The sequence below is a fragment of the Macaca fascicularis genome, chromosome 6, assembly GCF_037993035.2.
Source record: "Macaca fascicularis isolate 582-1 chromosome 6, T2T-MFA8v1.1".
In the NCBI taxonomy this organism is placed as follows: domain Eukaryota; kingdom Metazoa; phylum Chordata; class Mammalia; order Primates; family Cercopithecidae; genus Macaca; species Macaca fascicularis.
In genome coordinates this window covers 186034538-186050005 of record NC_088380.1, presented here as the reverse complement: position 1 = coordinate 186050005, position 15468 = coordinate 186034538, and the positions used below count along the sequence as shown (strand labels likewise).

Here is a 15468-nt window from a genome sequence, read left to right as displayed (position 1 = left end):
ACCTGGTGTAAGCTTCTTAAATGCACTGCCATCATCCTTCCTCCGTGTTCTCCCATTGCTCTTAGAGTGGATTTAAAATCCTCCTGACCTTGTGGTCTGGCCTCAGTGCTCCCCTCCCACCTCCTCTGCTGGAGCGTCCCTCCGCATCCCCTCCGTGCTTGGAAGGTGCCTCGCTGCTTCCAACCCTGGGAGGTTCGCATGGGCTGCCTCCTCTGCCGGGAGTGCCAGCCTGCTTTGCTGAGCTAACCTGTTCTGTTTCTCAGGTCTCATGACATGCCACATCCTTAGGGGGACCCAGGCCCCAGTGGGCAGATTCCCACTAATATGTCCTCTGGTTCCCTGCCTTTCCCTCAAGGCCCATGATCCTGGAGCTGGTCTTGTGGCATCTGAGTGTCCCTCTCCGCCTCCTGGCAGGAGGGCTGGCTCTGTACTGGTTCTGATCCACTCAGAGCCACAATTCATGGTGACACAGTGGCTCTGCTGGGTGCCAGCCTCAGGCCAGTGGGGAAGGAGAGACCAGGCCAGCCTCGCCCAGGCCATTCTGGGTCCCAGGGTGTGGTGGGCTGCACGAGAGGCCAGGGTCATTTCAGTTTGAGAAGTCCCATTGAGAACCTGTGAGGGACCTGTGGCTATGCTGAGGGTCTGTGTGGATGGTGAGGTTGGCATTTACACCTTAGGCTCAACCATGGGGGAAAAAATGCAACTTTCTTTCATTCTTTTTTTTATGAGACAGTCTCGCTCTGTCGCTCAGGCTGGAGTGCAATGGCGCAGTCTCGGCTCACTGCAACTTCCACCTCCTGGATTCAAGTGATTCTTCTGCCTCAGCCTCCCGAGCAGCTGGGATTACAAGCGCCCGCCACCATGCCTGGCTAATTTTGTATTTTTAGTAGAGACAGGGTTTCACCATGTTGGCCAGGCTGGTCTTGAATTTCTGACCTCAGGTGATCCACCTGCTTCGGCCTTACAAAGTGCTGGGATTGCAAGCGTGAGCCACCGCAGCTGGCTGGGGCTTGCTTTCGTTCCTATATCTGGTACTGCCCTCATCTCAGGCACTCAGCCCCAGGATAGAAGGAAGGCTACAGTCTGGCCTGCGGGAGGTGGCTCCGTCTCTTCCCCATAAAGCCTTTGTCTCATTCCGCTTGGGCTGGTATAACAAAGTGCCATAGACCCAGGGGCTTGCATCACAGGAAATCATTTCCCACAGTTCTGGGGACTAAGAATTTAAAGATCGTGTTGCCAGCTGGGTCATTCCCCAGTGAGGACCCTCTTCCTGGTTTGCAGACAGCCACCTTCTTGCTGGGTCCTCCCATGGCAGAGAGAGAGGACGCAGGCTCTCTGGTGTCTGTTCCTATAGGACACTAGCCCTATCATGAGGGTCCCACCCCCACGAACTCATCTACCCCTAATTACCTCCCAAAAGCCCGATTTGCAGGCAGAGGACTGGTGGGGGCAGTAGGGGCGTGTCCTCTTTGCAGCAGCCTTGCGAGTAGGCTTGCCTCCCTCTCTTGTAGGCCAGTGTCCTCTGGGCTTGCTCTGGAGCCTGGCGGTGCCCCCTAGAGCCAGGTAAACCGCAAGCCAGTCCCCAGCTGTCTTGCCTGTGTGTCCCTGGGGTGCAGGGGACCCTGGCATCTGCCACGCACAGCTGGGACCTGGGCCACCCTCTCAGGCCTGAGCAGGCTGGGCCTCCACTCGGGCCCGGGAAGCCACTCCTACCGCTAGGAACTTGTCCCCTCTCAGGTCCCAGGCAGCAGCCAGGATCAAGCTCTCTCGCTTTTCCTTCCTTCTCAGATGTCAGGACTGTTCTGTATGACCTGTGAGGTTGGGGTTGGGGATGAGGAGAAGCCGGGCCCCTCGTCCCTGGCCTTTCCCCTCCCCTCCCCTCCCCTCCGTTCTGCTCCCGTCAGCTGCAGTGGGACCTTCCCTCCGTCAAGGTCTTCATTTCTACAGTCAGACTCCGTGAGCCAAGCTGGCCAGGCTCTGTTGTGATAGAGAAAGCGATACTGTGGACAGTTAAAGAAACCCCTTCTTTCTTAAGAAAAACTGGCTTTTAAGGCTACTGTGCCAGCATGGACTAAAAAATCTAGTCTGACCCTCAAAGCTGGGCAAGGACTTCTGTGGTTCAGGGGTGCATACCCTACCCCCAGCACCTCGCAGGGCGCTGCAGGGCACGATGGTTTACCAGCAGTGAAGAAGAAACCATTTCATTGTTTGCACAAGCACCATTGCATTGGAGATTTCATCCCCACAACAGCTTTGTGATGGGGGGCAGCGATCCTCATTTTACAGAGGAAACGGAGGGCGACGGCCAAATGGCAAGGCTTCCTGGGGACCTGGGTGCCCTCCTCAGAGCTCCACCTTGTCAGCTGCAGGGGCGAGATGGGTCCCTGGGGGTCTAGAGGATAACCCTCAGCGCCCACAGGGGTTGCCGACCCACCCTCCCCAGACACCCACGGCCCGGAGCTCCTGTGGGTCTGATGAGTCGTCCCTTGCCTATAGGAAAGAGAAGGGAGACTTGTGGGAGCCCATTTACAATCAGACGTAGATTTGCTGGGCAGCAGTTGCTGGGAGGAGCTGTGCTGGGGCTGGATGGTCCCCTTAGCAGGGGCCTGCATGCTCACGAACCCTGCCCCACGATTGGTGCCATCTTTGTTCCCAGCACCAATGCCAGCGGGCCCCAGGATCCTTGTCTTGCATGCCCTGTGTGCCTGTCCACCCATCCATCATGATGTGATTCTCCTTGTTAACCCTCAGGTTTCCTGAGGTGCCTCCCCACTGTTTCGAGGTAGCAATGACTGTTGCTCAGATGGAGGCTCTACAGATTGGAGTGCAGCAGTGTGTGCTGGCCTGACGTGGCAGCAGGCTCCGGGAAGCATGTCTTGGCCATGTCTGGAGCCCGTCAGCAGCCCCTGGGCTCGGTCTGCACGTGGGGAGGGGTGCGTGGCCAGTTCCTGCTTCTCCACTTCCTGATGGTGCCAATGTCTTGAGCCTGTCAGCGGGTATCCCTGAGTACCTGCCAGGCGCTGCTCAGCCTGGCCCTGGGCGTGCAAGCAGGGAGGATGCAGGTGGCTGCCCAGCCCACGAGGGGCACACAGAGGGCTCCAGGAATAATACACCTTGTGCTTGATGAGGAGCGGATCAGGCCTGCAGGGGGCCTTCCAGGGGGAAGTGACCGCTGAGCTGGCCTCAAGGAGGAGTAGGCTTTGGTCAACCAACAAAGGAGGTGACAGGGAGGGGGCTGTGCTAGGGAGGGTCCTGGGTGTGTGTGGTGGGAAGCTGGAGGGTGGGGGCTCAGTGCGAAGGAAGCCCTTAACAGCCTCCAGCCCGGGGTAACATGACCTGTGTTTCTGGAGGGTCTTGCTGGCTGTGTTCTGTGGAAGGGGAGTTCACCCCCTGTTTTCGTGCCATGGATCCCTTTGACATCTGCTGAAGCCCATTGGCACCTGCTCAGAATAATGGTTTTAAATGGGAAGAATGAAACACATGTAAGAATACCACTGTGGGCCGGGCGCGGTGGCTCACGCCTGTAATCCCAGCACTTTGGGAGGCCAAGGCAGGCGGATCATGAGGTGAGGAGATCGAGACCATCCTGGCTAACACGGTGAAACCCCGTCTCTACTAAAAATACAAAAAATTAACCGGGCGTGGTGGCGGCGCCTGTAGTCCCAGCTACTTGGGAGGCGGAGGCAGGAGAATGGCGTGAACCTGGGAGGCACAGCTTGCAGTGAGCCGAGATTGCGCCACCACACTCCAGCCTGGGCCACAGAGCGAGACTCCGTCTCAAAAAAAAAAAAAAAAAAAACCCACTGTGATAAGTACAGAGGATGGCGATTACAGGAGCTCCCGCCATCAAAACAGAACAGGGAGAGCACGTTGGGGATGCAATAATGAGCTTTTAATTAACATGTTAAAACATTATACCTGGTGGTGGGCCTAGAACCGCCCCCATTTCCAAGCAGCGATGCTCGTAGGTAACCCCCACACCCACCAGCAACAGCTTGGAGTGACTTCTTCCAGGGCCAGTCCCAGCCCCGCCTGTGCCCCGGGGGAGCCCTGCCTGTGCCCCGGGGGCCCGTTGCCCACATTCACTGTTGAAGGGAAGGTCGTGTTTCAGTTGGAAGCCACAGCAAGTGTAGGGCCGCTTTCCCTGCCCACCTTCCATGTTCAGGCCCCAGGCGAGGAATCCCTGGGCTGGTGGGTGGGGTTGCTCAGGAAAGAGCTGCAGTGATCCCAGCAGGCAGTGGGGGCAGCCTGGAGGGGCAGGGGGTAGGGGACAATGAGGGAAGGGTCACAAGGTGGCTCCCAGATGACAGTGATGCCTGGCTGGAAAGCATGGGAAGAGGAAGGAGCGGGTGGGGGTCCCAGGCCTGAGAGCCGGTTGGGGGGTCATCCCATTGGCAGAGCCAGAGCTGGTCCTAGGACCTGTGGTTCCCGCTGACGCCTCCCTGTTTCTTTCAGGTCAATGAAATCTACCATGACGAGTCCTTGGGTGCCCACATCAATGTGGTCCTGGTGCGGATCATCCTCCTAAGCTATGGGAAGGTGAGTGCACTGTGGCCAGCCTGGCCTGCCTCCCACGCAGAGTGAGGGGCCCGGGGGGGAGGCATGGGCCTCCTGGGGGAGCGTTTGCATTTGCCAGAACCACCCTGCCTCTCCCTGCCTCCCCTGAGGTTCCTATAAGAAACAAGACACTCATGAGCTGCCCCTAGATCCTGCTCCCTTTCACCGCTAGTTTTAAAAATGTGGCCATTACTATCGTTCACTGAAAAGAGTCTGTTACTCCCACATCCCTAGAGGAAGAGACATACCAGGCCGCGGGGGTCACACAGGGAGGCACCAGCGTTGGTCAGGAGGCAGAGGGAGTTGGGTAAACAGCGGCCTGAGTCCGTGTTGTTTCTGCAGGAAGGACCAGCGGAGACAGGGTGAGCTGGCTTCAGGCCGGCCAGTTTGAATAATTCCAGCAGGGTGAGCTGGCTTCAGGCCGGCCAGTTTGAATAATTCCAGCAGGGTGAGCTGGCTTCAGGTCGGCCAGTTTGAATAATTCCAGCAGGGCTCTGGGGAGTGGAGCGGTCCTGAGTTTTCTGATACCTGGCCCTGGGTAATGAGGGCAGGTGGACAGTGGCTCAGAGTGCGAAGTCTGACAAGGAGGTGGCTGGGGACATGGGCGCTGGATTGGTTGGTTTGTATCTGAAAAATGTGCCCGTGGATGAGTTGTTTCCCGTCTCTAAGCATTGCTTACCACTGGTGGTGGGGGCCGTCCCTCCGGAGTCAGCAAGGTTCGGATGTCAAAGCCTCAGAAACACGTGGTTTACACGACCCTCCCGTGGACTCCTGTCCCTGTATCAAATCTGTGGCCTCCTCTCCTCTGGCCTCAGCTGCTGTCCCCGCTGGGCCCTCTTGCCCATCCCATTTCCCTTTGCAGCCAAACCTGGGACACCCTTTCCTGGCAGTGGGCATGGGTGTGTAGCCGCCAGGGACAGTGACCTGGGATGGAAACACAGGATGCCGTGCAGACAGAGATAGAGGAAGAGAGGAGCCCCACGGTGCGGCCAGTGTGGACTGCAAAGTGCCTGTACCAGCCGTGTGGGAAGCACTTTGCACGGATGAATGCCTTAATCTACAGGGCAGATGGAGGGGTGCACTCTGTGACTCTGCCCATTTCACAGATAAGAACACCAAGGCTTAATGTGACTTAGTGGCAGGCCCAGGTCAGCAGCCAGGGCCACCCAGCACCTGAGGAGTCAGGCTTCTCACTCAGACAGCTGAATTCAAGCCTGCGGTCTGACTGTGCATAGAAAATCAAATCATAATAGGATCAAACACATCAGATAATTATATAAAGGTTGAACTCTGTTCAAAGAGAATCTCAGTCTCAAAAAATAAAAAACTGCGTGCAACTTACAAGGCACACGACGTGAAAATGACGACGAAGGGCTCCGGTGGCAGAAGGGATCCCAGGAATACTAAGTAGGTTTGGGGCCGCTTCCCTACACCCACCAAGCACCTCATTGCACAGTGACCAAAGGCACCCACAGGGCGGATGCCAGTTTCAGGCCTTCATGCACCCCAAGAGAACACAAAACATCCCAAAGCAGATCCTTGGAACAAAGGGGAAGTTGGCAAAAACCTAACTATGAGAGTCTCTGATACCCTTTCCAAAGCCTTTCACAGATTAGATGCTAATAAGGCATAGAATTTTTGAATGACACAATGAGCAAAGTTAAATTAGTGGTTATATCACCGTTTCCCTTGCTCTACAGGAAAAAAGATCTTTCTGAGGAATCGTAAAACACTTAAAAATTATAGAAGTGTTTTGGGTCATAAAGAAAATGTGAATTTTATACAGCAAAAACGATTTCGTCCATGTTCTCTGATGAAATGCCTAAAACTAGGGGTGGGGGCAGCAGAATTTATAAACCTAAAAAAATAAAATTCATTTGAAAACTTAAAAAAAAAAAAAAACCTGCTAGGGACCGGGCACGGTCACTCACACCTGTAATCCTAGCACTTTGGGAGGCCAAGGTGAGTAGATCACTTGAGGTCAGGAGTTCAAGACCAGCCTGGCCAACGTGGTAAAACCCTGTCTTTACCAAAAAAATACAAAAATTAGCTGGGTGTGGTGGCATGTGCCTGTAGTCCCAGCTACTTGGGAGACTGGGGTGGGTGAATTGCTTGAACCCAGGAGACAGAGGTTGCAGTGAGCCGAGATCACGCCACTGCACTCCAGCCTGGGCAACAGAGCAAGGCAAGAGAATATTAGGATTGCAGTTACAGACTGTTTGGAACATTAATAAAAACGAGAGCACTACTGTCAAATCTTATGGAATGTGGTTAAAGCTGTATTCAGAGGCAAATTCACAGATATTTTCCAAAAGCTTCTTCCTTGGGTGATGTGTTTGACACACATTAGCCCTGCCTTCAACTCAATACATTTGAATGAATTTCAGCAGCAGCAAAACCAAAAACCTAAGGAAAGCAAACATAAGGAAATAATTCAGAAAAAGCAGAAACAGATACATTAGAAAACAGAAGAAACACATAGAATCAAGGAATAAGAGAGCTTTGGAAAAAGCAACCCTCTGGCCTATTTAATCTAGAAAAAAAGAGAGAAGGCACAAACTAAAAGATCAGAAAGAGTACACGTAATGTGACTACAACAAGATGTTTCTTCTGGCAGAAAGGAAAGCATTCAGGGCCATCTGCCCGCTGGGAAGCTGTTGGGAGGCTCTCTGCAGCCGGCCGCTTTGGAGGCCCAGGGGTGGTCAGTGGAGGAGGGATATGCAGGGCCTCCTCTGCCAGTGAATGCTGGCTGGGAGCGCAGAGGGAGGCTTGCTGAGCCCTCTATCCCAGGTCTGTGGCAGTGGGCTTTGGACCACACAGATGCAGGGCCTGGGGGTGGGCCCCAGCCCAGCAATCTGGTTCCAGCTCTCCTTTCACAGGAGGGGGGTCTTTGGACTATCCCATGTGGCTCTCTGCCTGCCTCCACTGGAGTTCTCTGTTCCGGCCTTCCCGCCTGTCCCTCCCTGGCCAGGATCCTCTGGTGTTTTAGGAATTTTCAAGTCTTTGGCATGAGAGATGGACAGAGTTATATCCTCTTTTGAAGTTTCCAGAAATGGGAAACTCCTAGTCCTGGGGCTAGAAAGGGGAGAAAAGATTATCCCGTTGATTGGTCTGGGTTCCAGGTGGCAGCTTGCATTTCCCCCGCGGGTTGCTCCTATATTGTTTAAAAAGAAAACTTTTGTAATCGGCTAGGGTTAATCGCGTACCAGTGCTGGCAAAGCTTTGGGTCTTAGTTGGCCTCCAAAGTGTCTGCTCCTTCCCAGTCTTGAGTACTTCATGGAATAAAGCCTCCTTTATTAACTGTTCCTTAGCAGGCTCTATGCTACATTGTCCCAGCCCTAAGCCTTTTCTTTTTCTTTCCTTTTTTTTCCTTAACTGCCTCAGGTAGGTAGAAGGAGTATGTGACCACAGTCGGGTAGGTAGAAGGAGTAGAGTATGTGGCCACAGTCGGGTAGGTAGAAGGAGTAGAGTGTGTGACCACAGTCAGGTAGGTAGGAGGAGTATGTGACCACAGTCGGGTAGGTAGGAGGAGTATGAGACCACAGTCGGGTAGGTAGGAGGAGTATGTGACCACAGTCGGGTAGGTAGGAGGAGTATGTGACCACAGTCGGGTAGGTAGGAGGAGTATGTGACCACAGTCGGGTAGGTAGAAGGAGTAGAGTATGTGACCGCAGTCGGGTAGGTAGAAGGAGTAGAGTGTGTGACCACAGTCAGGTAGGTAGGAGGAGTATGTGACCACAGTCGGGTAGGTAGGAGGAGTATGAGACCACAGTCGGGTAGGTAGGAGGAGTATGTGACCACAGTCGGGTAGGTAGGAGGAGTATGTGACCACAGTCGGGTAGGTAGAAGGAGTATGTGACCACAGTCAGGTAGGTAGGAGGAGTATGTGACCACAGTCGGGTAGGTAGGAGGAGTATGTGACCACAGTCAGGTAGGTAGGAGGAGTATGTGACCACAGTCGGGTAGGTAGAAGGAGTAGAGTATGTGACCACAGTCGGGTAGGTAGGAGGAGTATGTGGCCACAGTCGGGTAGGTAGGAGGAGTATGTGACCACAGTCGGGTAGGTAGGAGGAGTATGAGACCACAGTCGGGTAGGTAGGAGGAGTATGTGACCACAGTCGGGTAGGTAGGAGGAGTATGTGACCACAGTCGGGTAGGTAGGAGGAGTATGTGACCACAGTCGGGTAGGTAGAAGGAGTAGAGTATGTGACCACAGTCGGGTAGGTAGGAGGAGTATGTGGCCACAGTCGGGTAGGTAGGAGGAGTATGTGACCACAGTCAGGTAGGTAGGAGGAGTATGTGGCCACAGTCGGGTAGGTAGGAGGAGTATGTGACCACAGTCAGGTAGGTAGGAGGAGTATGTGGCCACAGTCGGGTAGGTAGAAGGAGTATGTGACCACAGTCAGGTAGGTAGGAGGAGTATGTGGCCACAGTCGGGTAGGTAGAAGGAGTATGTGACCACAGTCAGGTAGGTAGGAGGAGTATGTGGCCACAGTCGGGTAGGTAGAAGGAGTATGTGACCACAGTCAGGTAGGTAGGAGGAGTATGTGGCCACAGTCGGGTAGGTAGGAGGAGTATGTGACCACAGTCGGGTAGGTAGGAGGAGTATGTGACCACAGTCGGGTAGGTAGAAGGAGTATGTGACCACAGTCGGGTAGGTAGGAGGAGTATGTGACCGCAGTCGGGTAGGTAGGAGGAGTATGTGACCACAGTCGGGTAGGTAGGAGGAGTATGTGACCACAGTCGGGTAGGTAGGAGGAGTATGTGACCACAGTCGGGTAGGTAGAAGGAGTATGTGACCACAGTCGGGTAGGTAGGAGGAGTATGTGACCACAGTCGGGTAGGTAGGAGGAGTATGTGACCACAGTCGGGTAGGTAGAAGGAGTATGTGACCACAGTCGGGTAGGTAGAAGGAGTATGTGACCACAGTCGGGTAGGTAGGAGGAGTATGTGACCACAGTCGGGTAGGTAGAAGGAGTAGAGTATGTGACCACAGTCGGGTAGGTAGGAGGAGTATGTGACCACAGTCGGGTAGGTAGGAGGAGTATGTGACCACAGTCGGGTAGGTAGAAGGAGTAGAGTATGTGACCACAGTCGGGTAGGTAGAAGGAGTATGTGACCACAGTCGGGTAGGTAGGAGGAGTATGTGACCACAGTCGGGTAGGTAGGAGGAGTATGTGACCACAGTCGGGTAGGTAGAAGGAGTATGTGACCACAGTCGGGTAGGTAGAAGGAGTATGTGACCACAGTCGGGTAGGTAGGAGGAGTATGTGACCACAGTCGGGTAGGTAGAAGGAGTATGTGACCGCAGTCGGGTAGGTAGGAGGAGTATGTGACCGCAGTCGGGTAGGTAGGAGGAGTATGTGACCGCAGTCGGGTAGGTAGGAGGAGTATGTGACCACAGTCGGGTAGGTAGAAGGAGTATGTGACCACAGTCGGGTAGGTAGAAGGAGTATGTGACCACAGTCAGGTAGGTAGAAGGAGTATGTGACCACAGTCAGGTAGGTAGAAGGAGTATGTGACCACAGTCAGAACATTTGCAGAAGAGAGTCAGACCCTGAAGGTGAGAATTTGAGGATCTCTGTGCCAGGGACGTGGAGATCCTGGGGAAACTGAGGATTTCCTGGGGACATGTGAATATTTCAAAGCTGACTCCAAAAAATGGAGAATACATCATAAGTCCCATAACCATGGAGGGAACTCAAGTTCTTCACCTTTTCCAAAGTTTTGCCAGTGCATTCATACTCATTTGCATACTCATTATCAAGCAAGACTAATGCAGTACTCCGTAAACTCATGTATTCTGAAATCTACCCAATGTATCTTTCGTAGTCAATGGGACCCTTACACCCAGATGCCAGAGGTAGCCCATCAGGACAAAGTACAGACCTGTCTCGCTTCTGAAAATAGAAGTAAAAATGCCAAGGCATTAAGAGTTTAACTGAATAACGCATAAAGAGAAACTTCCACTGAATGTGGAGATTGTTTAATATCAGGAAATCTATTCATACAGTTCATCACATCAGTTCCCAAATGACAAAACTCATCCTCTAACAAATACTGTGTGAAGGGCTTCTGTGTGGGAAGTGCTGTGCTGGGAATATTCCCTGGCAGGGTCCCTGTCCTCAGGGGACCGCTTCCAGAAGGGCGATCTAGACAAGGAAACAGTTGTACCAGGGCTCAGGGCTGGATGGAGGAGATGCGGGGCAGGCATCTTTCCTTACAAGGTCAGGAAAAGCAACGGGAGGAAGTGACCGTTCCACCCCGACCTGAAGATGGTTCAGTGAAGTGACCAGCACAGAGATGCTCCGAGCTCACAGGCTGGGAGGGGAGGGAGGGCACCTGAACCCAGAAGGAGGAGCACAGGGACAGGAAGAGCAGACCCAATGCCAAAGACGCCGGAAGGAGCAGATCGCAAGAAGCAGAGCAGATCTGTGTCGCCTGCCAAGGGGTTTGACTTGCCCATGAGGGCAGCTTTAAGCAGAGTGACACGATCCCATGTGCACTTCTGAGAATATCACCGGCTCCTGTTGGCCAGGCGCGGTGGCTCACGCCTGTAATCCCAGCACTTTGGGAGGCCGAGGCGGGCGGATCACAAGGTCAGGAGATGGAGACCATCCTGACTAACGTAGTGAAACCCCGTCTCTACTAAAAATACAAAAAAATTAGCCAGGCATGGTGGCGGGCGCCTGTAGTCCCAGCTACTCGGGAGACTGAGCCAGGAGAATGGCGTGAACCCGGGCAGGGGAGCTTGCAGTGAGCGAGACTCCGTCTCAAAAAAAAAAAAAAAAAAGATCGCTGGCTCCTGTGTGCAGAAGTGGCAGGTGGAAGCAGTGACTTAGGAGACAGTCACTGCCATCAAATGGGGGATGACGGCAGCTGGACTGGGACCATGCCTGGGTGCAGGGATACAGACAGGAGGACAGAGGAGGTCACTTCGAGAGGATGTGGCACTACGTGGGTGAAGGTGGAGAGACACTCAGCGGGGTAGATGATGGTATCGACCCCTGAGATCGGGGAGCACAGGCGGGAAGCTGAAGAGGTCAGCTGAGATGTTGTTAGAGGTGCCTGGTGCCATCCCAGCAAAGGAGGCCAAGAAGAGGTGGGTATGGGTCTGGAGCCCTGCGGAGGTCTGGAGCTGGGGGTAGCAGAAGCAACTGTAGGCATGAGGAGCTTGCTGCCTGGGAGGGTGCCTGGGAGAGAGGCCCCAGGGCTCCCGTGTGGAAGGCTTCGGCAGGGCAAGGGCATGACGGCCCCACAGCCCCTCACAGGGCACTCCTCCTTTTAAAAAAATCCAGAAAACTGGTAACACAGGGCAACAGGACAACCAAGATTGTGTTTAAAGGTGGAAAAAGCAGCACAGTTCCCTACAAGTGTTCTGCACAGCGAATTCTTAGGATATGAGTAGATGTTACAGAGGACTATAGAGCGATCCCAAGGTCAAAGAAGCCTGGAAAGTGCTGGTAAAACGAAGGCAGATGGGCATGCCTGGGGGTGAAATTTCCCGTAGACTTTCCTGTGGACATGTGCACGGTGCACCCCCGAGAGCCAGAGCAGTCCAGGGGGTCTCTGAACACTTTCTCCACGGAAGCTTCTTCCTCGCCAAATCCACAGCCTACCGAACCTGCTTCGGGGAGCACTGCCCTGGAGAGAGTCTTGGAAACAACAACAACAAAAGACCCATAAACTAGTCACTTTGGTTCTGAAAATCCTACATAGTTTTATGTGACATGAAGCTAACATTGGAAAAGAACAGAGACAAATTCTCATTGTTTGCTGTTCATCATGTGTCGGGAAAACCTAAAAGAATCCGTGGGGCAACCTGTCGAGTTGGGAGAGGAGTTTGGTGATGTGGCCAAATATAAGACCACTGTTTAAAAAGTCAATAGCTTCTGTGTGAACTGAAAAAAAAAAAAAAAAAAAAAAAAAAAAAAAAAGCCTTGGTAGTAGGGAAAACAGGGAGAGAAAATTTCCATTATGGTAGTAACCAAAAATGTACAATACGTGGAATAGTCCTGACAAGACAGACGAAGGACCCATTGGAAGGAAATTGTATGTGATTAATGATAGGAAGAAAGTGATCATAAATGAAGACATAAATGCCGTCTTCATGGGAAGCTGGGTGTAATTGAGAGGTTGACCTTTCCCAGATTCATAGCTGGAAGTGTTAGGAAGTGACTCTAAGTGCCATCTAGGAGCACGAACGGTCAGGAATGGCTGAGACAGGTGTGGAGCCCAAGCAAGCAAGAGACCTCCTCCAAACATCCTGTGAAGTGAAGGTAATTAAAATAGGGCCGTATTTGCATAAACTTTCAGACAGTTCAGTTGAATAAAATAGTTGAAAATACCCCTCTTACAAATAACCTAACGTGATAAACATAGGATGCTTATTGCGTTATGAATAAATATAACATAAATTTAATAAATAGGAAATTAAATTATCATATGCCAGATAGAAGCCAGTACAACATTCAACTATTTAAATCACACAAATCAAGAAGAAAATATTGGTTGTCAAGAGCTTTCTAAGCATAAATCCAATTGAAGGAATTGTAAGGGGGAATATAGATATATTTGAATAAGTGTAATACAAAACTTCTGTCAAAAAACACAATGAAAAGGCAAATGACAAGCAGGAAAAACATTTGCAATGTGACAAATATGTCTTAATCTATAAAGACTTCCTCTAAATCATAGGGAAACAAAATTGGCAACGGAAGGAAACAAAGAAAAAAATCCAAGTAGCTAAGAGAAAACCCATATGGAAAAGTATCTAACTTTACTGTTAAAGAAATAAATAGGCCGGGCGCGGTGGCTCAAACCTGTAATCCCAGCACTTTGGGAGGCCGAGGCGGGTGGATCACGAGGTCAGGAGATCGAGACCATCCTGGCTAACATGGTGAAACCCCGTCTCTACTAAAAATACAAAAAAAAAAAAAAACTAGCCGGGCGAGGTGGCGGGCGCCTGTAGTCCCAGCTACTCGGAGGCTGAGGCGGGAGAATGGCGTGAACCCGGGAGGTGGAGCTTGCAGTGAGCCGAGATCGCGCCACTGCACTCCAGCCTGGGCGACAGAGCGAGACTCCGTCTCAAAAAAAAAAAAAAAAAAAAAAAGAAATAAATAATTCACCATTTATAAAGCACCAATTCTGTCAGGATGAAGAGGGATTTACGGCTGGGTGAATGAAGCATGCACACTCTTTCAGTATGAGTACAAATATTCCAAGGAAATGTAGCGCTATTTATCACTGCCCTTAAAAATGTTCTTTTTATTTATTTATTTATTTATTTTTTGAAATGCAGTCTTGCTCTGTTGCCCAGGCTGGAGTACAGTGGTGCAATCACAGCTCACTGCAACCTCCACCTCCCAGGTTCAAGCGATTCTCCTGCCTCAGCCTCCTAAGTAGCTGGGATTACAGGTGCCTGCCACGACACCCAGCTAATTTTTTGTATTTTTAGTACAGATGGGGTTTCACCAGGTTGACCAGGGTGGTCTCAAACTCGTGACCTCAGGTGATCTGCCCGCCTCAGCCTCCCAAAGTGCTGGGATTACAGGCACAAACCACCGTGCTCGGCCTTTAAAATGTTCTTGATGTTTGCCCCCAAACCTTAATTTCTATGACCCCAGACTTTCATTTCTACAATTCTGTTCCAAAGCAATGATCCCAGCTGTGGACCAAGTTTTAGGAACAAGACAAGGGTCATGGCATCATCTCTCATGTAAACAGCAGCAAACAACCTGTATTGTCCAATAATAGTGGTCTAGTTAAATAATGAGAAACCTGTGTGGTAGAATATTAGGCTATCACAGAATGGCATTCTCAAAGCATGTTTAAAGGCATCGGGAAATGGTTACAGTCTAAAGTCGTTTGTTGTTTGTTTGAAAAGCAGGATATCGGTTTTCCGTATGATCTCAATTTGGTGTACAAACATATTTGCAGAAAAGACTGGAAGGAACACATCAGATGTGAACAGGATTTGTCTCTGGGCAGTAGGCCAATTAATTTTCATTTTCTTCTTTGTACTTTACTGAATTTTTTAAATTCAACACGATGAGCATGGTTGTTATTATTATTATTATTATTATTATTTTAAGAGATGGGCTCTAGCTCTGTTGCCCAGGCTAGAGTGGATTGTGCAATCATAACTCACCACAGCCTCTGTCTCCTGGGTTCAAGGGATCCTCTCATCTCAGCCTCCCAAGTAGCTTGGACTGCAGGCACACATCCCCATACTCGATTAATTTTTTTTTTTTTTTGGTAGAGACAGGGTCTCACTATGTTGCCCAGGCTGGTCTTGAACTCCCAGTCTCAAATGATTCTCCTGCCTCTGTCTCCCATAGTACTAGGATTACAGGTGTGAGCAACTGAGCCTGGCCCAACATGTTTCTTTTATAAACAAAACAGTGCATTTTAAATTTATGAAATTTAAATTTTTTAAATGATTTTTTAAAAATCATTTAAAAATGGTAGGATCCAAATGATGCCGTTTAACTGAATTCAGCACTCTGGAGAAAGGTCTCCGATGGCACGCCACAGGGCTCTGTCACGCTCAGTCCTTTATTTCTGATTTGAATGAAGACATCAAAGAGAATTCATGCTTTCCCTTGGCACCTCATCTCTGCAGTGGACTGGGGAGGATTAATGAGGTTTCTGTGTTCCACCCTATGGGCACTATCTTATGTTTCCTCTGGCTGGGGCAGGGGACCCACCTACAGCGGGTCCACCTGAAGGAAATGAGAAATCTTGGAGTGAGGACGCAGGCTGCCACAGGTACGTGGTCACCCCTGCATGGGAAGCCCATGCCCCTGAGTTAGCAGGCACTGCCCTCCTGGCCAGGGCCTCCCTGGCCCCTGCCCCTCATGCACTGTGCCTGCAGAGGCTCTACTTTGCTGGGGCCGTGCTGGTGCCCCT

At 51.4% G+C, this 15468-nt stretch overlaps 1 protein-coding gene across 3 annotated transcripts in view; it reads left to right on the top strand.

Moving 5' to 3' along the window:
* The window catches only part of ADAMTS2 (ADAM metallopeptidase with thrombospondin type 1 motif 2), a 235399-nt gene that overhangs the window by 158289 nt on the left and 61642 nt on the right, over positions 1-15468 (top strand). For all 3 annotated transcript variants that reach the window (XM_045394647.3, XM_073994972.1, XM_065547140.1), the window contains one exon: positions 4456-4539. In XM_045394647.3, the coding sequence (XP_045250582.2) occupies positions 4456-4539 (84 nt within the window). The remainder of the gene's footprint in view (positions 1-4455; positions 4540-15468) is intronic.